General features: G+C 50.0%; 2 protein-coding genes across 2 annotated transcripts; both read right to left on the reverse strand.

Annotated features, from left to right (window-relative positions):
* Nucleotides 1–6,210: 6,210 nt before the first annotated feature.
* LOC144737238 (olfactory receptor 5H19-like) lies at nucleotides 6,211–18,458 on the reverse strand. The gene is made up of 3 exons (XM_078619959.1): nucleotides 18,266–18,458; nucleotides 7,378–7,419; nucleotides 6,211–7,175 (listed from the first exon to the last, which is right to left on the reverse strand). Exons 1-3 carry the CDS (start codon nucleotides 18,456–18,458, stop codon nucleotides 6,211–6,213), a joined length of 1,200 nt encoding a protein of 399 aa, XP_078476085.1.
* Nucleotides 18,459–20,904: 2,446 nt separating this feature from the next.
* Nucleotides 20,905–21,933, reverse strand: LOC144737239 (olfactory receptor 2M3-like). The gene has a single exon (XM_078619960.1). It carries the CDS (start codon nucleotides 21,931–21,933, stop codon nucleotides 20,905–20,907), a length of 1,029 nt encoding a protein of 342 aa, XP_078476086.1.
* Nucleotides 21,934–23,626: the final 1,693 nt, after the last annotated feature.

Consider the following 23,626-nt stretch of genomic DNA (forward strand, 5'->3'; position numbering starts at 1 on the left):
GAGTAGGTGAGTGAACGAGTGGGTGGGTGAGTGAGTTGACAGCTTCACCAGTGGTGAGTGAGTGGGTGAGTAGGTGAGTGAACGAGTGGGTGGGTGAGTGAGTTTAAAGCCCCACCATTGGTGAGTGAGTGGGTGAGTAGGTGAGTGACCGAGTGGGTGGGTGAGTGATTTGTGAGCTCCACCAATGGTGAGTGAGTGGGTGAGTAGGTAAGTGAACGAGTGGGTGGGTGAGTGTGTTTTAGGGCTCCATCAGTGGTGAGTCAGTGGGTGAGTAGGTGAGTGACCGAGTGGGTGGGTGAGTGAGTTGAGGGCTCCACCAGTGGTGAGTGAGTGAGTGGGTGAGTAGGTGAGTGAACGAGTGGGTGGGTGAGTGAGTTGAAGGCTCCACCAGCGGTGAGTGGGTGGGTGAGTAGGTGAGTGAACGAGTGGGTGGGTGAGTGAGTTGACAGCTTCACCAGTGGTGAGTGAGTGGGTGAGTAGGTAAGTGAACGAGTGGGTGGGTGAGTGAGTTGAAGGTTCCACCAGTGGTGAGTGAGTGGGTGAGTAGGTGAGTGACCGAGTGGGTGGGTGAGTGAGTTGACAGCTTCACCAGTGGTGAGTGAGTGGGTGAGTAGGTAAGTGAACGAGTGGGTGGGTGAGTGAGTTGAAGGTTCCACCAGTGGTGAGTGGGTGGGTGAGTAGGTGAGTGAACGAGTGGGTGGGTGAGTGAGTTGACAGCTTCACCAGTGGTGAGTGAGTGGGTGAGTAGGTAAGTGAACGAGTGGGTGGGTGAGTGAGTTGAAGGTTCCACCAGTGGTGAGTGAGTGGGTGAGTAGGTGAGTGAACGAGTGGGTGGGTGAGTGAGTTTAAAGCCCCACCAGTGGTGAGTGAGTGGGTGAGTAGGTGAGTGAACGAGTGGGTGGGTGAGTGAGTTTAAAGCCCCACCAGTGGTGAGTGAGTGGGTGAGTAGGTGAGTGAACGAGTGGGTGGGTGAGTGAGTTAAGAGCTCCATCAGCAGTGAGTGAGTAGGTGAGTTGGTGAGTGAACGAGTTCGCTAACCACTGCTTCACCGCTCCCCCATTCCACACAATCAAAACAAAGACAAAGATCCCCCGTGTGGCCTTAACAAACTTTTGGGGCAAGTGCTGTTCGCGAGCACCCATGAAAGCCGGCACGGCACACGAGGTGGTGGGTGGCCAGCACCACGCCCGACCGCCTTTGTCTCCCCAGTAACGATGTTTATTACACACCGCGTCAGGTGCTCATTTTGAGGGATGGCCCAGGGCTGATTTAGATAATCGTCACGCGGTGTTCGTGGTCGTGAGCGGGAATTGAACTCGGCTCGCCGGGTTCGTAGCGCATTTTGCTAATCGCTGCACCACCGCTCCCCACATGTGTGTGTACGTATATGCATGTGTGTGTGTGTATACACGCAGACATAACCTCGCTGCCGTGTACATTACCGTCATGGTAGCGTCGTGAAGAAAAACTTGCTGATGGTGATTCTACTGATGCTGATGATGATGATCCTGCTGCCGCTGATGATGATGCTCCTGATGGTGCTGATGCTGCTGATGATGCTCCTGCTGATGATAATTCTACTGATGATGATGATCCTGCTGCTGCTGATGATGATGAAGCTACTGATGGTGCTGATGCTGCTGATGATGCTCCTGCTGATGATGATTCTACTGATGATGATGCTATTGATGTTGCCAATGATGCCGCTGCTGATGATGATGATGCTGATGATGGACGATCTCTCCGCTACTTACCGCTCCCTCTCTTGAATTTCTCGCTTTTTATTCTATTGCATTGGGCCGCCTCCACCTCTTCCCCCTCCCTCCCCCGCACCTCCTCCTCCACCCCCTCCACCTCCTCCCACACCTCATCCCCCACCTCATCCCCCTCCTCCCTCTCCCCCTCCTCCCTCCCCTCCCTCCACCTCCTCCACCTCATCCCCCTCCTCCCTCTCCCCCTCCTCCCTCCCCTCCCTCCACCTCCTCCCCCCCTCCACCTCCACCCCCTCCACTTCCTCCTCCCCGCGTCTCCACAGAATTCCCGACTGTCCTATACAGAGAATCCCCTAAGGATTATGTACATGCGTATACATATGTGTATATATATACACTCCACCCCTTCCTGCACCCCTACTTCCTGCAAACCCTCTTGCCCCCGGGGATCCCTCAATCTTCCGCCCCTGCCACCATGGGGACAGGGACGGCTGCCTGCCCACAGGCCTCGTGTATTAATAACCACGTGCGCTTCGTAGCCACCGCAAAGGAAGGTGGGTTGGGGGGGGGGGTGGTGCGAGGAAAGTTGCCGCTTGGGGTCCACAAACCCCCCCGATACTTCGGCCATCCAAGTTGAAGTCCTCCCCCACCTCTCCATGTTTGCTGCTGGGGTGGGGGGCAGTGGAGGCTGAGGGGGGGGGTCAGGGGCGACGCCTGACACAAACGCTCCGAATCACTCCGGGTACGTGCTGGAAGTGCCACGCGGTTTCCACGTTGGCTATTCAGATTTTGCGTGCGCCTCTCTCATGAGCATGAATACGTTGGCTATGAGATGTTGACCACCTCGCCTGGTGCACAGGAGGTCGTGGGTTCAATCCCAACCCTGACGCGTGCTGTATATTCAGATTTTGCCTGTTGTTCTCTCTCTCATCATCATCACGTTGGCTCTGAGATGTTGACTACCTCGCCTGGTGCACAGGAGGTCGTGGGTTCGATCCCAACCCTGACGCCTGCTGTATATTCAGATGTTGCGTGTGTCTCTCTCTCATCATCATCATCACGTTGGCTATGACATGTTGACTACCTCGCCTGGTATACAGGAGGTCGTGTTGGAGTTTGCGTGTCTCGCTCTCATCATCATCATCATCACGGTGGCTAGGAGATGTTGACTGCGTCGCCTGGTGTACAGGAAGTCGTGGGTTCAATCCCAAGCCTGCTGTATATTTGGACATTTCGTCTCTCTCTCTCTCTCATCATCATCACGGTGGCGAGGAAATGTTGACTACCTCGCCTGGTGCACAGGAGGTCGTGGGTTCTATCCCATCCCTGACGCGTGCTGTATATTCAGATTTTGCGTGTGTCTCTCTCACATGCATGAATACGTTGGCTATAAGATGTTAACTACCTCGCCTGGTATACAGGAGGTCGTGGGTTCGAAGCCTACACTGACGCCTGCTGTATGTTTGGACTTTCAATCAATCGATCAAACTTTATTTTTGTTGCTAAATTCGTGCAAAAAAAATGCAATACATCGTGCTTTACAAGCATGAACAATACAACTGAAATTGTGGGCAAAATGAAACCAGGTTGTTTGTGTGTTTCTCTCAGAGGTTGCAACCGGGTACCCGATACCCGTACCCTACCCGATACCCGGCTACACGGGTACCCGTCTGCGACCCTGGTGCGGCCGGGTACGGGTACGGGTAGGCCGTGAGTCACCGGTGAGTTACCGTTTATCACTCTTTTCCCAACGTCTTGTCTCTTCTCACAATTCAAGTTCCTAGAATCAACCCACTCGCGCCTGCAACATGGCTTCATCCCAGAGGTCGCAATCGGGTACCCGTATCCGTACCCTACCCGGGTACAGGTAGCCGGGTATCGGGTAGGGTACGGGTACCCGATTGCGACCCTGGTACGGCCGGGTACGGGTAAGGAATCAAAACCCGTTTGCGACTTCTGCCAAGGGCCGTGGTCACTTTCGACGTTCGCACTTCCAGCACATCGAGCCCCCCCCCCCACCCGCCCCGCGTATAACGTCGTGTCGGCGATCCGTTTTGGCGAGGGAGCTACTACGACGGTGGGACAGGTCGACGGAGGGGGGCTACTGCAGCCGTCGTTTTCCACCGAACCGTCGAGTCGCTCCGCCGAGCCGGGCAGCTCAAGGAAGTACTGTACTGTAGCTTCGTCGTGAACGCTCTGACATCGTGTTATAATGGGGGGGGGGGCGGGGAAAGGGGCGTGTTCCGCGTCACAATGGGATGTGTCTTCTTGGTTCTTTCGGTAAAGTCACGTAGAAGGGAAGTAATAAAATAATAAAAATAAAACATAATAAAATAATTCTCACGACGTTTCGGCCACAACGCAAGCAGCCGTCCTCAGGTGAAGAATGAAACACCATCAAGCTTCATTCATTCTTCACCTGAGGACGGCTGCTTGCGTTGTGGCCGAAACGTCGTGAGAATTATTTTATTATGTTTTATTTTTATTATTTTATTACTTCCCTTCTACGTGACTTTACCGAAAGAACCAATAAGATGAATCCCTGCAGTCACGAAAGCTTTAAATCGAAATTTAATGGGGTGTGTGTTCGGTATTATAACGGGGGTGCATTTTGCGTTATAACAGGGGGGGGGGGAGGAGGGGCGCGTTCTACGCTATATGAAAAGTCTTCCCGAATAGACGAGGAAGGAGGAGGAGGAGCGAAAACGATTCACAGCGTGATCGCCGTGCATTTAGCGAGGTCTTACCACACAGTACCACCTACACAACGACAACAACAACCGCCATTCGCCAATAACTGGTGGTGACGTCACCACGGCGCTTGTGCATCACCATGGCGCTATGTGCACTTTAAGGCTACGTGAAGTGTTGAACGCCCACTGGCAGGAGGCCACGGGACAGACCCAGGTGCCATGGGTTGACTGACCTAGATTACTTGCTGATGCACCACCTGTTCCCCCTACTGTGCCAACTTGCTGTGTTTTAGCCTCCCGGCGCTCCGCTCATTATTTTGAGCGTCCCTCCTCTGACCTTTGCTGTTTCTGGAAGGCGACTGCCTTCAGCTGCCCAGTAGCTGCGTCCTTCGGGAGCGTTCTGCACAAAGGCCAATCTTGATTCCAATGGTAGCAGTCATCGGCAAGTCCACTTAGCTCCACGTCTACTGGTACCATATCACTCCATTTCTTCTCTAGCCCGTGCCGTGCTCGTTTAGTCCCCTCTATCTGGCTGAACAAAAGCTGTTTAGGCATGCGGTGGCTGGGAATGCGGGCTACATGACCCATCCAACGCAGGCTTGCCTGCCGGAGTAGCTCACCGATGTGACTTTGTCCAAATCTTTCAAGGATTTGTGAGCTCCTCCCACAACCCAGCCTGGTTACACCCAGGATGGATTGTAGACAGGTCAGCCTGAATGTTTTTTACTGCCGAAGATGTTCCATTAGGGGGGGTCCACGTTTCGCAAGCGTAGAGACGGGAGGGGATGATCATTGCCGAGAAGACCTGAAGCTTTGAGTGGAGTGACAGACCAGGTAGCTTCCACACAGCGTAATCCAGCCGATGAAAATATAATGCCACTAGACTGATTCGGAGTGAGAATTCTGCTTTCAAACCAGACCCTGTCTTAAGCGCACTGCCCAGGTATGGAAAACTCTCCATTCTCTCCACAACCAATGGGAAGCTGATGGGGTGGAGTGCTTGATGACACACAATACCCAGGCAGGTGCTTAGTTTTGGGGGGGCTGATGATAAGACCCCACCTATTCGTGGCATGCTCGAGGTCTAGCACCAGCGCCTCCAACTCTTCCTCTGAGTGAGCAGAAATCACCACATCATCGGCATACATAACATGGTTGACCAATAGGGAGCCATCGCATGACCACACGCGGGCATCGATCAGACTCCTATTGTATCTGTACCAGATGGAGATTCCTCCAGTACAGGGATGGAAGGCTTCTCGAACTACGTGGTCAAAAAATATGTTAAATAATGTGGGAGCCAGAGGACATCCATGTCGCACCCGAAGTTGAACAGGGAATGGTTCCAACTCCTGGCGACGCATCTTTAACTGGGAATGCCCACCATCATGAAGGTCCTTAAATATTGTTAGCAGAGAGTCAGGAAATCCGAAAGCATGGAGAAAAACCTAAAGCCCATGCCTTTTGATAGTATCACAGGCCTTGGCCAGGTCAATAAAGTAGAGACGTAGGTCCTTTTTGAATTCCCTACACCTCTGCTGTAACAAACTGACAGAAAATATGGCGTCTGTGCAGGACCGCCCTGGGGTGAAACCATTGGGTCTCCACAAGCCTCTCCTCAGCGTGCCTGGCTAAGCAATGTTGAATAATCTTTGCCAGAACCTTTCCTGGCACACTAAAAAGAGAGATTGCCCTGTAGTTGTTACAGTCTGTGCAGTCTCCCTTCTTAAACATCGAGGAGGTCGAGTGTTATTTTTCCGTCTGTGTGTACGTGGTACGGTGCATCCTGCAGGGAGTTGAGAGAGCTACCCGATTCTCGTATCTTCCTGCAGAGGGGGGAGAGGCTTCCCAGGCCAAACCCGGCTCCGCAAGAACCTGACAAGGCTCTCCTTCACCTCGGCCGTCCGCAGGCCGTAGACAATGGGGTTGAGCACCGGCGGCAGGACGAACTGCAGGCTCTGGAGCGACACGCTCAGCTCAGGCCACGCCGCGGATGAGGGGGTGCCACCGCTGGCGACCGTCGCGAGGATGGCGCCGAAGTAAATGGCCGCCACCAGGAGGTGGGTGCCGCATGTGCGCAGGGCCTTGTTCCGTCCGCGGCGGAGGGCCGGCTTGCGGCACTCGTGCAGGACAAGTGCGTAGAAAACCGCGATGGCGCCCAGAGGCAGCGCTATGCCCACAACCGACATTGCGGAGGTGTATGCCTGCCCGAGGGCGACATGGTTGCAGGACAGCACTCTGAGGGCCAGGAAGTCGCAGGTGGATGTGATCAACAAGTGCGGCTTGCACAGGTCGAGATTGACCGCGATGGCGACGTTGCCGAGGCTCTGGGCGGCGGCGAGCGCAACGGCGAAGGCCAGGGCCTTGAGGGCGATGGCGTTTGATGCCGCGCCGCGGTAGGCGAGCGGTCGGCACACCGCCAGGTAGCGGTCGACAGCCATGGCCGCCAGGATGTAGCCATGCACGCGGAAGGACAAATGGTAGGTGAACATCTTGGCAATACACCAGGGCACGGAGATATAGGGGGCATCGCCGACGAGGTCGTACATCGTGCGCGGCAGCGCGTTGGTGTTCTCCACCAGGTCGGTGAGGGCCAGCGCGGCAACGAGCAGGTGCATGGGCTTGTGCAAACGACGGTCGCGGGCGATGGCGAGGAACAGCAGCAAATTGGCCACCAGCGTGAGGGCGTAGACGAGGAGGAGGAAGGCAAACACGAAGTGCCTGACGGTGGGCGGCTCGCGGAACACCGTTTCGATGCGGATGAGGTCCGTCGCAGCAGCGACGAGGAGGGGTGCGGAGACGTTGGGCCCGGGGCCGTCCTCCATTTTGTAATTTGCTGCGAGCGGGAAAATGGCGGCCACTGCTGCCGCCGTCCCCTCCCACGTGACTCCTCTCTCCTTTGGTCCTCCCAAAAACTCGAGGGTGGGACTGTGGGGGGGTGGAGGGGAGGGAATAAGTTTGAGCGAATGCTCAGTTCGTTCGTTGAACGGCGACGCGCGTTCCGCTGGATACCGCTGTGAAAGAAGCAGATGTATTTCATGGGATCTTTTTGCCAGTATCAAAGTATGAATCCTGAGCGTTAAATGCTTTGATACGTGCATTGTCTTCATACTGTTCACCTTTGGCGCTCTCTGATCTGACACTGGTGAAACTAGGCCATAAAGAAGGCTGTCTCTGGTGTAAGGCCACTCTGAGTCAAAGACAATGCCCATGTATTATCAGAGCATGTTTGTTTACATGTTCACCGCAAGTACGTGTGCTTAATGCAGACTTAATTCCTTACAAAAGGTATCTATTTGGTGTTTGAACATCTTAACACCTCCCGTGTCATTGCCAGAAAGGATAAAAAGCTATTATTAATATTCAAGCACATGCGGTTTCCTTGACGTCAATTCGTTGTCAGAAAACATCGTTTGCCAGAGGTCAGAATCAGAATATTTGGAGGAATCTGATGAGCTATAAAGCTATTTTTCACAAATGTTCAGTATGGGTACGGGGTAAGAATGTTCCAACAAATACAATACAAAAATATGATAGGAGTTCAAAATACAATGAAGGTAAACATATAACCCAGACATGCATGAGCAACACCAAAGCATCCCTCATCCTATCGGGCAAAGCTCATTGAGGTATCAACCTATTTTTGAAAAGCAATTGAAAGCCGCTCAACAAAGTGGCCAATCATTTGGACAGTTACAGCAGTAAAATTATCAAAATCGTCTAAACGCACGGTTATAATTGTGGAGAAAATAAATCCACGTGACCACAGCTAGGACATGCAAACTCCAAATATAGATCAGGCATCAGGATCGTGATCGAACCCCCGACCTACTGCATACCAGACAAGGTAGATCACATCTCAAAACGGAGAGAGAGAGACACGCAGACTCCAAGTATACAGCAGGCATCATCAGTGTCAGGATTAACACCAACGACCTCCTGCATACCGGGCGAGGTAGTTAACATCTCCTTTAAACCGCTCAACAAAGTAGACCATCATTTGGACATTTATGGCGGCAATAATAATGTAAAATAAACGCAATGCGTGTAACATGGGATGCGTAGGAATGTGTTCCAGGAGTTCGGAGAAGAGTGGGTAACAAATAAAGCTAAAATGTGACTGACATGAGAATACGTGTCCAGATTGTATCACTATCAACGATACTTACTTGACGTGGTGGACACCACGTGACACGGGCCATCAGGAAGTAGAAACAAAGCCCGCTCTGATTTGTTACTGAACGGGGCCTGAAATGAGGACTGGGGTTGGAGGCATGCTGGAAAAATGTGAAGGGGATTGGAGGTAGAAATAGAAAATGGAAAGGACGGGAAACGGAGGGATGACTGACAGGGCTAAGCGGTCGGGATCCGTTAGAGAAAGTGGGAAGGTGATTGGCTGGAGGGGAAAGTGGAGGGTCAAGGGAACCTTCGAGAAAAGGGGGCTTGAGGGATACGCAAGGCGAGGGCAAGGCAAGGTGCTCGGGACGCTTGGAGTGAAGGGAATCTTTGAAGGTCCGTGTGCCTCGTGCTTGACGAAATGAAGACGCCTATTACACTGGTTAAAAAAAAAAAAATTTAACCATCGAGTTACATCGTGAATGACAATGGTCAACAAAAAAAAAAGTTTTTCTGGCCTGGACTTTTGCAGCTGTTTTAGACTAATTTCAGGGTGCTGATTCCAAATCTGATCTCAGATTTGCTCTATCACGTCTCATTTTATGCTATCGGCATACCCCATTTTCATTGACTTTACCCAAAATTAACTCTGTCACTTATGATTGCAAGTTGTTGCGAGTCAGTGACTGCTTTAGTGTTAAAATATGGTGCTGTATTTTTAGGATAGTGTGTTTATAATATCATTTTATGTGGATATCCACAGTTCTTTAATATTTTTCTTCTGCAGTTTTTATTGCAAATGCAATATTTGATATCTCAAAAACCTGATGTGATAGACAAAAACTGATGCCAGATTTGGAATCAGCACCCCAAAATTACCTTAACACAGTTAGGATACCTTATGCCAGAAAAAGCGTGTTGACCAGTGTTATTAAACATGTCACTGCATCTCCACAAGTAAATGAAAAAAAGTGATACCCCCGATGAAGCAATTTTTACTTATTTAAAGGCGCCACGGTGGAAAGGAGATGTTAATCACATCGCCCGGTATGCGGGAGGTTGTGGGTGTCTATCCTGAACCTGACGATGCCTGATTTATATTTGGAGTCTGCGTGTCTCTCTCCGTTTTGAGATGTCATCTACCTCGCCTCATATGCAGTAGGCAAGGGGCTCGATCCCGATCCTGATGCCTGCTGTACATTTGGAGTTTGCATATTCTCCCCGTGGTCGCGTGGATTGGTTTTCTCCGCAATTATAACCACGCGTTTAGACTAATTTGATTATTTCACTGCTCTAAATGTCCAAATGATGGTGGTCACTGTGTTGAGCTCTCAATGTTTGTTGCCGGGTCGCTTTTGAACAATACGTTGATACCTCAGTGGGGCTTTGCCCGGTAGGATAGGGGATGGTTTAGTGGTTGTATTTGTTTGTGTTTGGGTGATTGTGTTTACCTCTCTTGTACTTTGAACTCCTATCGTGTTTTTGGAATGTTTGTTGTTGTAATGTTCTTACCACCGTAATGCCCCTACTGGTTATCTGTGAATAAAGAGCTTCATTGCTCATCGGATTTCTCCTGCAGTGTCAATACAGATTTGTGATTATGTACGTCTCCCCGTTTTAACGTCGTTTCGCAAACATACGTCGTCGCGTTGTTATTCACACCTGTTCCCGATATCTCTGGGACCTTTACGTCAGCATCAAAGCATGAAAAATAAGAATAGGTTTTACCCTTTCTGGCAATACAACAGAAGGTGTTCGGATGGTCAGAACGCAAAGAAGATATACCTTTTGCAAGGAATCAAGTCTGCATTAACTTGAGCAAAAGCGTGGTCATCACACCTACGCATCTATGTTAGGAACGAAAGAGGTGGACTTCTCTACAAATCTGGCTGTCGCCTGATGAAGCTGGTTGTGATTACTGGCGAAACGTCGTTTCTCAGATTGTAAATGTTGTGGCTTGGCTCTCCAACACACCGGTGTGCTGTACTAGTATCCTACACTATACACTACACTATACACTACACTATACACTACTATACACTACACTATACACTACACTACTATACACTACACTACTATACACTACACTACTATACACTAAAATACTATACACTACACTATACACTACACTACTATACACTACACTATACACTACAATATACACTACACTATTTTAAACCAGACTATACACTACACTACTATACACGACACTATACACTACACTACTATACACTACACTACTATACACTACAATATACACTACACTATACACTACACTATACACTATTATACACTACACTACTATACACTACACTATGTTACACTACACTATACACTCGTGCTGTTTTAGTGACGAATTGGCACGTTCTGTTTACGTGAAAACCCTTACTCTTTTGCTGTGCCGGGTGGTGGCGGGTTTAAACGACACAGCGCTTATACATTTACATGGCGATCTAACCTCCCAAAAAAGACCTCTATTATGATCTTAATTTTAGAACTTTCGTGACTGCAGGAATTATTATTTGTTTCTTTCGGTTAAGTCACGTCTAAAGATAAAATAATAAATTTAATTAAATAATAGAATACGACGTTTCGATTGCAACACAAGCAATCATCATCAGGTATTATGGACATCTACACGAACCCACGACGGGCGTTTCAAAGTACATGAAAGGCTCAAAACGCAATCACCCCAAACACATTACGAAAAGTGTGAGTACGCGATGTTGCAGTCATTTAAAAATGCAACGTCGATCGTTAAGCCACCGTGACGAGGATGTGCGCACACGTCTATGCCTGTGACGAAGAGACGGGCGGTTAAAACAAAAGCAACAGCGTCGGTGTTGTACGCCGAGCGCGGACGTGGAATTGAGATGCTGTTTGTGAGATTCGGAACCTCGCGTGCTCTCCCGTGAGTGACTGTGTGAGTGTGGGTGGGTGGATCTATGTGAGTGTGGATCTGTGAGTGACTGTGTGTGCGTGTGTGGATCTGTATGTGTGTGTGTGTAACCTGCAGCGCCACACCTATTACCATCATTAGGGGAAAAGCGGTGATCCAATATCTGACCCCCAGGAACAGGTTTGCAGATTTGCTGATCATTTTTGTGAGGTCCTGGGGGAGGGGGAACCCCTCAGCCTGGAAAACATCATGGGACAAAGGGGGGATGACCCTGCTGAGGCTGCGGTGCCTCAAATATTGGAGGAGGAAGTCACCCCCTGTGAGTGACTGGCTGAGATGCCATCTGTTGAGGAAGTACTGAAGGCGATCCAGAGTCTGAGACCAGGAAAGGCACCGGGATAAGATGATCTCCCGAGCAAAATGCTGAGGGAGGGTGGCGTTTGCGCACAGACTGCCTTACTGACATCATAACAACAGTCTGGGCCACTGGACGGGTTCTGCAGCATTGGAAGGATACCCTGGTGGTCTCCCACTTTAAGAAGGGGGACCGCATAGACTGTAACAACTACAGGGGAATCTCACTCCTCAGTGTGCTAGGAAAGGTCCTGGCAAGGATTATTCAACATCGCCTTGCTAGGCACGCTGAGGCGAGGCTTGCGGAGCCCCAATGCGGTTTCAGGAAAGGGCGGTCCTGCACAGATGCCATATTTTCTGTCCGTCTGCTACAGCAGAGGTGTAGGGAATTCCAACAAGACCTACATCTCTGCTTCATTGACCTGGTCAAGGCCTATGATACCACCAGTAGGCCTGGGCTCTGGGTTGTTTTTCGTGCTTTCGGAGTCCCTGACTCCGTGCTCACGCTCATTAAAGACCTTCATGATCGTGAGCAGGCCCGGGTAAAACTACGTGGCCGGGAGTCAGAGGCATTACCTGTTCACCTTGGGTGTGACAGCGATGTCCTCTGGCTCCAACATTATTTAACATCTATTTCGACCAAGTAGTTCGTGAAGCCTTCAGTAGCTGTACCGGAGGAATTTCTATTTGGTACAGATACAATGGAAGGCTGATCGATGCCCGGGTGCGGTCAAGGGATGGCTCCCTATTGGTCAACCACGATATGTATGCTGATGACCTGGTAATTGCAGCTCACTCAGAGAGGAATTGGAGGTGCTGCTGCTGAAACTGGAGTGTGCCACAAAGAGGTGGGGCCTTACCATCAGCCCCACCAAAAACGAAGCACCTGCCTGGGTATTTTGTACTATCGGGCACTTCACCCCCACAACTGCCAATCGGTGATGGGGCAGTAGTGGAGAGAGTGGAGAGTTTTTCATACCTGGGCAGTGTGCTCATGACTGGCTCCAGTTTAACAGCAGACGTCTCACTCGGAATCAGTCGAGCGGCATTATCTTTTCGTCGGTTGCGTAACGCTGTGTGGAAGCTACCTGGTTTGTTACTCCGCACGAAGCTTCAGGTCTTCTCGGCCACGGTTATTCCCTCCCTTCTCTACGCTTGCGAAACGTGGACCCCCCTAATGGAACATCTTCGCCGGTTAGAAACATTTAGGCTGGCCTGCCTACGATCAATTCTGGGTTTGACCAGGCTGGAATGTGTGAGGAGCTCACAAATCCTCGAAAGATCTGGACAAAGTCCCATCGGTGCACACCTCCGGCAGGCAAGGCTGCGTTGGCTGGGACATGAAGCCCACATGCCCAATCACCGCATGCCCAAAGAGCTTTTGTTCGGCCGGATCGAGGGGACGAAACGGGCGCGGCACAAGCTAGAGAAGAGATGGAATAACGTGGTACAGGAGGAAGTGGAGCTGAGTGGACTTGCCGATGACTGGTACCGGCGGTGTTAAGATCGGCCTCTGTGGAGGAGGCTCGTGAAGGACGCTACTGGGCAGTTGGAGGCAGTCGCCCACCAACAACAATATAGGGCAGAGGATGGACGCTCACAACAACGAGCGTAGCGCCGGGTGGCTAAAGCTCAAGCAAGTTGGCACAGTAGGGGCCACAGGTTGTGCATCAGCCAGTCATCTCGGTCATCTCAGTCAGTCGACCCGTGGCACCTGGGTCTGCCCCGTGACCTCCTGCCAGCGGGAGTTCGACACTTCACGTGGCCTCAAGGTGCACATGGCCTGGCACAAGCGTCGTGGTGACGTCACCGCCATTTAGTGTCTAATGGCAGATGTTGTTGTATGTGTGTGATCTGTGTGAGTGTGGATCTGTGAGTGACTGTGTGTGTGTGTGGATCTGTGAGTGACTGTGTGAGTATGCATGTCGATCTGTGTGTGTGTGGATCTGTGAGTGACTGTGTGAGTGTGTGTGTGGATCTGTGTGTGTGTGGATCTGTGAGTGACTGTGTGAGTGTGTGTGTGGATCTGTATGTGTGTGTATCTGTGAGTGACTGCGTGAGTGTGTGTGTGGATCTCAATGTGTGTGTATCTCTGAGTGACTGTGTGGATCTGTGTGTGTGGATCTGTGAGTGACTGTGTGAGTGTTTGTGTGGATCTGTGTGTGTGGATCTGTGAGTGACTGTGTGAGTGTGTGTTTGGATCTGTGTGTGTGTGGATCTGTGAGTGACTGCGTGAGTGTGTGTGTGGATCTGTGAGTGACTGTGTGAGTGTGTGTGTGGATCTGTGTGTGTGTGGATCTGTGAGTGAATGTGTGAGTGTTTGTGTGGATCTGTGAGTGACTGCGTGAGTGTGTGTGTATCTGTGAGTGACTGTGTGAGTGTGTGTGTGGATCAGTATGTGTGTGGATCTGTGAGTGACTGTGTGTGTGTTTGGATCGGTGTGTGTGTGGATCAGTGAGTGACTGTGTGAGTGTGTGTGTGGATCTCAATGTGTGTGTATCTCTGAGTGACTGTGTGGATCTGTGTGTGTGGATCTGTGAGTGACTGTGTGAGTGTGTGTGTGGATCAGTATGTGTGTGGATCTGTGAGTGACTATGTGTGTGTGCGGATCTGTGCGTGTGTGTGTGCGCGCGGAGCGTTAGTGTAGCGGTGAGAGCTATGCGGCGCTACGAACCTGGCCACCCCAGTTCGATTCCCGCTCACGGCCAACACAAGTGACGATTATCTGAATCTTTCCTGGGCCTTCCCTAGGTCGACTCAACATCAAATGAGTAACTGGTGCGGTGTGTAAACACCGTCACTAGGGAGACAAAGGCGGCCGGGCGTGGTGTTGGCCACCCACCCTCTTGTGTGCCGTGCCGGCAGGTGCTGTCACGCTCCCTCTGTAGAACAGGGGGAGATCATACAAACTCCATTGACTCTCGCTGTAGAACAGGGGGAGATCATACAAACCCCACTCACTCTCACTCTGTAAAGGATGGGGAGATCATACAAAGTCCACTCACTCTCACTTTTTAGAACAGTGGGAGAACATACGAACTCCATTCACTCACTCTCGCTCTGTAGAACATGGGGAGATTATGCAAACTCTACTCACGCTCGCTCTGTAGAACTAGGGGAGATCATACAAACTCCACTCACTTTCACTCTATTGGACAGGGAGAGATCATACAAATTTTACTCACTCTCACTCTGTAGATCAGGGGGGTCATAAAAAATCTACTCACTCTGTAGGACAGTGGGAGATCATACAAACGCCACTCATTCATTCTGTAGAACAGGGGGAGATCGTACAAACACCACTCACACTCACTCTTTAGAACAGGTGTGGTGCAGCTGCCTCCAGAATGGGTGGTAGTCATGGCTATATCACATCACATAAACCTCATCCAGCACAATTCCCCGAATCCTAAGATCCTTATGGGTAAAACTATCATTATTCTGCCGCTGCAGCTGATGATGATGATGATGCTCCCTTTGGTGATAATGTTAATGCTGATCATGATGCTGCCGTAATGATGATGATGGTGATGATGGTGATGATGGTGATGATGATGATGTTGCCGGTCATGATGGTGATGATGATGATGATGTTGCCGGTCATGATGGTGATGATGATGATGATGTTGATACTGATGGTTATCATCACGCTGGTGATGATGGTGATTCTGATCATGATCACGATGCTGCCAGACATGATGATGATGATGATGGTCGTGGCGATGGCGATGTTCTCTAGAACTCACCCGTTTGTCGCCCCTCAATTGCAAGAATCTCAGCTCAGCAAAATAACAAAGCAACGTCGGGGTTTCTATCACGTCAATTAAAACAACAATCCTACCGATGATGACAAATAATGATGCTGATGATGATGGACAACGATCTCGTCACTTGTTGTTGAAATCCTTCTTCTCAACAGGCGACTCGGTGCGTGCCGTCTTTTATGTGTGGTGGGGTCCCCGCCTCTCCCTCCCCCCACCAATCCACTCCCCCACCTCCACCCACCACCACCCCCCCACCCACATTAATCTACCCCCCCCCACCAACCCATTCCCTCACCTCCCCCCCATCTACCCCCCCCACCCCACCAATCCACTCCCCCCACAACCACCAAACCACCCCACCCCCATCTACCCCCCCTCACCAATCTACTCCCCCACCTCCCCCCACCACCAAAGCCCCCACCCCCCCATCTCCCCCCACCTCCCTCCTCCACCCCATCCCTCCCGTCCGAGCACAACATCTCAAGGGAAGACCTCAGGGTTGGTGGTTGCGTGGGAGTTGTCGTCGTCGTCGTCGTTGTTGTGGGGTGTGGTGGTGGTTGTTGTGGAGTGTGGTAGTGGTGGTGGTTGTTGTTGTGGTTGTGCCGAGGGGAACGCCTCGTTGTGCAAGGAGCAAATTAGCAATTAGTGGGGAGGGTGGTGGGGGCTCCAGGGGGAGATGGTGGGTGAACAGGGATGCAAGAGGGTGTCACGTGTCTCCTGCTCTGTCCGAAATGGCCGGTGCTCAGGAATAGCCAGGGAACGACCGAGACAATGTAGAGAGGGGGAGAGGGGAGAGCGAGATACGTGAACCAGTGACGCTTTGTGGCTGCAATGAAGTCGGATTTTCTTTGCTTTGTTTTTTTTTATTTCGTATGAATTTTGGTGAGCCAGGCCACTGCACTCACCCAACCAGCCAGCCACTCATTCACTCAGCCAGCCACTCACTCAGTCAGCCACTCACTCACTCACGTCAGCCACTCACTCAGTCAGCCACTCACTCACCGACTCACTCACTCACTCAGCCAGCCAGCCACTCACTCAGCCAGCCACTCACTTACTCACTCTCTCAACCAGTCACTCACGCAGCCAGCCACTCACTCATTCAGCCACTCATTCACTCAGCCAGCCAGCCACTCACTCACTCACTCACCCAGCCACTCACTCACTCACCCAGCCACTCACACTCAGCCACTCACTCACTTTCTCAACCAGCCACTCACCTCACCTCAGCCAGCCACTCACTCAGCCACTTACTCAATGCAGTGTGTGAGAATGTAGTGGTAGTGCAATGTGTCACGAGCCCACCTTGGTTAAGAACCACTATGCACACGTATACACATAGCACGGTTGGCTACGTACGGTGCGAAAGAAGTTCAACATACGTAAGCACATCTTTTTGTATTCATTTAATTCTTTAAAATGGCTGACAACAGGAGAGGTGAGTGCTGTGGTGATGACGTCACAAGGCAACGTAGCGGAACGACCATTTGCTACATTTGCTCCAAACAAGCGAGGAATTACTAAGAATCAAGGTAAGAACTTTCTAACCCAGTGGTTCTTACGCTTCACTTGCCCTTTGGTTCGCATTAGTAACGCAAAAAAGTATTATGTCAATAAACACGGACATTGATGAAACAAAATACATTTAGACTTAAAGCTTTCTTGACAGCAGGAATTAATATTCTATGGTTCTTTCGGTAAAGTCACGTAGATTGAAAAACATTATAACAATAAAATAAAAAAGTGAATAAAAAATGGAAATATAAAATAATTGTATCTTTTTTTATTCACTTTTTTCATTTTTATTTGTATTTTATTGTTATCATTATTTTTTTCTATCTACGTGACTTTTACAAAAATAAAAATAGAGTATTAAACAAAATAAATTGTAACTTACGTGCCCCATGCTTAATTTGTGTTTACTTTTCTAAAAAAATCTGACAATGTCTTGCATGGACCCGCCATCCGAGGTTAAAAACTCCTAAACTATACACTACTTTACACTACACTATACACTACACACTACACTGTACACTGCTATGCACTACACTTTGCACGAATATACACTACACTATACACGACTATACACTAAACTACTATACACACTTTTCCATATACAACACTTTACACGACTATACACTACCCACTACTCTCTCTTACACTATACACTACACTACTATTCACACTATGCCATATACTACACGAGACAATGCTATACACTACACGACCCCAGGTTAAGAACCACTATTCTAAACACTATTATTATATTCATCGTTTCTCCAGAATTCACCGACTCTCAAATCACTCGCAAGTTGAGCACGAGGAGCAGTAGGTAAACAATTTAAAATAAAAATTATTAAAAGTAAATTAAAAATCACGACGTTTCGGAGGCAACACAAGCTTCCGTCTTCAGGTGGAACCGTCACAGCACGATAGCTGTATCAAGTGAGAGAAATTCAAGAAACCGTCTTTGTATATATACTGGTTGAGGGTGGGAGGAGCCAAGGTAGGCCCTTGATATTATTATTGTGAGGTTCGGTGCAGCTGAAGCACGCTGCTAGGAATTAGCCTTTGTTGTGTAGACTGGTTGAACTGAGAGAAAACAATCTAAGAATATGAATCCTTGCAGTCACGAAAGCTTCAAATCTAGAGTCACGAGGAGCAGGTTCGTGACGCACGTGCTCAGCGCCCTCCGGCGCCCGCGGAGTTGCGGCCCGCGGCACTCACGCAGGATGAGCGCGTAAGAGACCGTGACGGCGCCCAGTGGCAGCGCGGTGCCCAGGAGGATGTTGGCGTAGACGACTGGCGTCTCGTAGCTCGCCTCGCCGCACATGAGCCGGCGCACGGCCGAAAAGTCGCACATGGACGAGGGCACGATGTGCCCCCGGCAGAAGCGGAGGCGTGCGAGATAGAAAAACATTATTACAATGAAATAATAAAAATGAAAATAGAGTGAATAAAAAATGAAAATAATAAAAAAAATATTAAATTATTTTATCTTTTTTTATTCACTTTTTTAATTTTTATATGTATTATTTTATTGTTATCATTATTTTTTTCTATCTACGTGACTTTAACAGAAATAAATAAATTGTAACTTCCATGCCCCATGCTTAATTTGTGTTGTCAATGATTTACTTTTCTAAACAAATCTGACGATGTGCCCCCGGCAAAAGTGGAGGCGCGCTACCACTGCGATGTAGCTGCGCCCGTTTAGCCCCCTCTATCCGGCTGAACAAAAGCTGTTTCGGCATGCGGTGGCTGGGCATGCTGGCTACATGACCCAGCCAACGCAGCCTTGCCTGCCGGAGGAGCTCACCGAAGTGACTTTGTCCAAATATTTCAAGGATTTATTAGCCAGCCTGGATAAACCCAGGAAGGATTTTAGGCAGGTCAGCCTGAATGTTTCTTACTGCTGAAGATGTTCTGTTAGGGGGGGTCCACGTTTCGCAAGCGTACAGAAGGGAGGGGATGATCATTGCCGAGAAGACCCGAAGCTTTGAGTGGAGTGGCAGACCAGGTAGCTTCCGCACAGCGTATTCCAGTCGATGAAAATATAATGCCACTAGACTGATTTGGAGAGAGAATTCTGCTTTCAAACCAGAGCCTGTCTTAAGCACACTGCCCAGGTATGGAAAACTCTCCACTCTCTCCACAACCAATGGGAAGCTGAGGGGGTGGAGTGTTTTATGGCACACAATACCCAGGCAGGTGCTTAGTTTTAGAGGGGCTGATGATAATACCCGACCTCTTCGTGGCATGCTCTAGGTTTAGCAGCAGTGCCTCCAACTCTTCCGCTGAGTGAGCAGCAATCGCCAGATCATCGGCATACGTAACATGGTTGACCGCACCCGGGCATCGATCAGACTCCTATTGTATCTGTACTAGATGGAGATTCCTCCAGTACAGGGATGGAGGCTTCTCTAACTACGTGGTCAAGCTTTTTTAAATAATGTGGGAGCCAGAGGACATCCATGTCGAACCCCAAGGTGAACAGGGAATGGCTCCAATTCCTGGCCACGCATCTTTACCCGGGCCTGCCCACAATCATGAAGGTCCTTAAATATTGTTAGCAGAGAGTCAGGAACTCCGACAGGATGGAAAAAAAAATCTAGAGCCCAGGCCTTTGTATGGTATCATAATCCTTGGCCAGGTCAATAAAGCAGAGATGTAGGTCCTTTTGGAATTCCCTACACCTCTGCTATAGCAAACTGAGAGAAAATATGGCGTCTGTGCAGGACCGCCCTGGGGTGAAACCATTGGGTCTCCGCAAGCCTCTCCTCAGCGTGTCTGGCTAAGCAATGTTGAATAATCCTTGCCAGAACATTTCCCGGCACACTGAAAAGAGAGATTTCCCTGTAGTTGTTTACAGTCTGTGCAGTCTCCCTTCTTAAACACTGTTATTATGATGTCATATAGCACAGTCTGCACACAAACGCCACCTTCCCTTATTACATGTCCTTGTTGTAACTGCTCTCTCGCTTGTTCAGCAGTTCCACTGCTGGATTATATTTGTTTCTGTCTGAGGACGACCGCTTGTGTTGTGATCGAAACGTCGCGATTTATTTTATACCTACGTGACTTTACTGAACAAACCAATGAATGCCATAGAAGGCATCTGACACATCGGCCTTGCCTGCATTCCTCCTTCTGTAGGGACATAAGCAACCACCACCATCCCTCACCTCCTGTTGATAGGATGGCGAGCTCACAGTTGCCTGGGGCTTACAACTTCCCAAACATGACCTCCACGCCCCCTTCATGTTTTTGTTCAGAAGAAGAACCACTATCTGTTGTTTGGCAGTCTCCTGCCCAAGTAGTGGACTGTACACCCCTCATGGTGACTGGACCCACAGCCAATCCACCGTACCTCCTGAATGCTGCAGAGATCCAGGTGGTACCGGTCCAGTTACCAACAGAGGAGTGGTAGCTCTTCTGCGCAGTGAGCGTTTGAACATTCAACATGGCCACTTGCAGTGATTTGTTTGACATTTCTAGAGCAACCCCGAGGGTAGAAGATAAGTCTCCTGACTCAGCCAAATGGGGTATGGCCAGGTAACGTCATAGACGCCTGTCCCCCCGCGGTCTCCGGGACAAGCTTAGTTAGATTTTTTACACGTGTTTTTGTGGTATTTGAATTGAAGGTGGAGGTGTTACCAGCCCATCGCACCCGTCCAGAGATACCATTGGCCGCTGTGGTGGCTACAAGCGCCATGAGGGGAAAAGCCAATTGGAATTGGCCATTCCTCATATGGCATTGCTCACATCAACCACAGCGTTATTGTCCAGCACCACCGAGGAGGTCGAGTGTTATTTGTGCATCTGTGTGTACGTGGTACGGCGCATCCTGCAGGGAGTTGAGAGAGCTACCCGATTCTCGTGTCTTCCTGGAGAGGGGAGATAGGCTTCCCAGACCAAACCCGGCTCCGCAAGAACCTGACAAGGCTCTCCTTCACCTCGGCCGTCCGCAGGCCGTAGACAATGGGGTTGAGCACCGGCGGCAGGACGAACTGCAGGCTCTGGAGCGACACGCTCAGCTCCGGCGATGCCGCGGACGAGGGGGTGCCGCCCCCCGCGCCGCTGGCGAACGTCGCGAGGATGGCACTGAAGTAAACGGCCGCCACCAGGAGGTGGGTGCCGCATGTGCGCAGGGCCTTGTTCCGGCCACGGCGGAGGGACGGCTTGCGGCACTCGTGCAGGACGAGCGTGTAGAAAGCCGCGATGGCGCACAGAGGCAGCGCTATGCCCACAACCGACATGGCGAAGGTGTACGCCTGCCCGAGGGCGACGTGGTTGCAGGACAGCACTCTCAGGGCCAGGAAGTCGCACGTGGATGTCAGCAACGAGCGCGGCTTGCACAGGTCGAAATTAACCGCGATGGCGACGTAGCCGAGGCCCTGGGCAGCGGCGAGCGCGACGGCGAAGGCCAGGGCCTTGAGGGCGATGGCGTTGGAGGCCGCGCTGCGGTAGGCGAGCGGTCGGCACACCGCCAGGTAGCGGTCGGCAGCCATGGCCGCCAGGATGTAGCCATGTACGCGGAAGGACACGTGGTAGGTGAACATCTTGGCAATGCAGCAGGGCACCGAGATGTAGGGGGAGTCACCGACGAGGTCGTACATCGTGCGTGGCAGCGCGTTGGTGTTCTCCACCAGGTCGGTGAGGGCCAGCGCAGCGACGAGCAGGTGCATGGGCTTGTGCAGACGACGGTCGCGGGCGATGGCGAGGCACAGCAGCGAATTGGCCGCCAGAGTGAGGGCATAGACGAGGAGGAGGAAGGCGAACACGAAGCGCCTGACGGTGGGCGGCTCGCGGAACACCGTCTGGATGTGGATGAGGTCCGTCGCAGCGGCGACGAGGAGGGGTGCGGAGACGTTCGGCCTGGGGCCGTCCTCCATTTTGTAATTTGCTGCAAGCAGGAAAATGGCGGCCACTGCTGCCGCCGTCCCCTCCCACGTGACTCCTCTCCCCTTTGCTTCTCCCAAAAACTCGAGGGTGGGACTGTGGGAGGGGGGAGGGGAGGGATCAAGCTTGAACGAGTGCTTAGTTCGCACGTTCCGCTGGATACCGCTGTGAAAAGAATCAGATGCATTTCACGTGATATTTTCGCCAGTATTAAAGTATTAATGCTGGAACGGAGGTCCCGCGATATAGCTGTTCACCCTGAGCTACAAAATGCTGTGATACGTGCATTGTCTTCATACTGTTCACCTTTTGGCGCTCTCTGATCTGACACTGGTGAAACTAGGCCATAAAGAAGGCTGTCTCTGGTGTAAGGCCACTCTGAGTCAAAGACAATGCCCATTTATTATCAGAGCATGTTTGTTTACATGTTCACCGCAAGTACGTGTGCTTAATGCAGACTTAATTCCTTACAAAATGTATCTATTTGGTGTTTGAACATCTTAACACCTCCCGTGTCATTGCCAGAAAGGATAAAAGCTGTTATTAATTTTCAAGCACATGTGGTTTTCCGTGATGTCAATTCGTCGTCAGAAAACATCATCGCCAGAGGTCAGAATCAGAATATTTGGAGGAATCCCATGAGCTACAAAGCTATTTTTCACAAATGTTCAGCATGGGCACGGGGTAAGAATGTTACAACAAACACAATTGTCTTTTCCGAGACCAAGGTGCTCTGCAAACCTCCTGTCTACCATCAAAGGTTTGTACACGAAGCCATCCAAATATGCAAACAAACATAATTTCAACCGTGATGATGGGTACAAACTTAGTCATCATTGGAAAGATGTTATTAACCATGCAAAAAAGATTTAAACTACACATATTTGGACCATCTTATTTGACAGACACTATTCTTCAGTTACCGTATAGTTTCTTCTTCTTTTTTCACACACTGGTTTTCCTGCTTTAAGTTTTACCACACATATTTGACAAATCTAGAATTAATCCCAGCAATGTAGCAAAAGTGCTGTTTCATCTACATAACAAAGGCTCAGTCCTATTCACAGCAGCCGCACCTTTACATTAGCCGCACCTTAACAACTCTTGGTACCTCCCATTTCAACCAGTCTACACAACAAAGGCTCATTCCTAGCAGCGTGCTTCAACTGCACCGAACCTCACAATGGCTCCTCCCACCCTCAACCAGTATATATACGAGGACTGTTTTCTTGGAATTTATCTTACTTAATGCAGCAGTCGTGCTGTGACGGTTCCACCTGAAGACGGAAGCTTGTGTTGCCTCCGAAACGTCGTGATTTTAATTTTAATTTTATTTTTATTGACTTTTATTAATTTTAACTTTAATTTTTTACCTACGTGACTTTACCGAAAAAACAATACAAAAACATGATAGGAGTTCAATAAAGGTAATAACCGGTATATACATATGCAACACCAACCCATCCCCCATCCTATCGGGCAAAGCCCATTGAGGTATCACCTAAAGCGACTTGGCCACTTCAAATGATAGCCGCTCAACAAAGTGGCCCATAATTTGGACATTTACAGCCGTAAAATAATCAAAATAGTCTAAACGCACGGTTATAATTGCGGAGAAAAAAATCCACGCTACCACAGGTAGGACATGCAAACTGTGTGAGTGTGGATCTGTGTGTGTGTGGAAAT

The sequence above is a fragment of the Lampetra planeri genome, chromosome 66, assembly GCF_965212315.1.
Source record: "Lampetra planeri chromosome 66, kcLamPlan1.2.h2, whole genome shotgun sequence".
Classification (NCBI taxonomy): domain Eukaryota; kingdom Metazoa; phylum Chordata; class Hyperoartia; order Petromyzontiformes; family Petromyzontidae; genus Lampetra; species Lampetra planeri.

Coding starts and splice junctions, on each gene's coding strand:
- LOC144737238 (XM_078619959.1), bottom strand. CDS start 18,458: ATGTTTTTCTATCTCGCACGCCTCCGCTTCTGCCGGGGGCACATCGTG. Junction 7,420..18,265: donor CTCTTACGCGCTCATCCTGC/GTGAGTGCCGCG, acceptor CTTCTTTCACAG/CGGTATCCAGCGGAACGCGC. Junction 7,176..7,377: donor CGCCGTTCAACGAACGAACT/GAGCATTCGCTC, acceptor TCGCTGCTGCGA/CGGACCTCATCCGCATCGAA.
- LOC144737239 (XM_078619960.1), bottom strand. CDS start 21,933: ATGGAGGACGGCCCCAGGCCGAACGTCTCCGCACCCCTCCTCGTCGCC.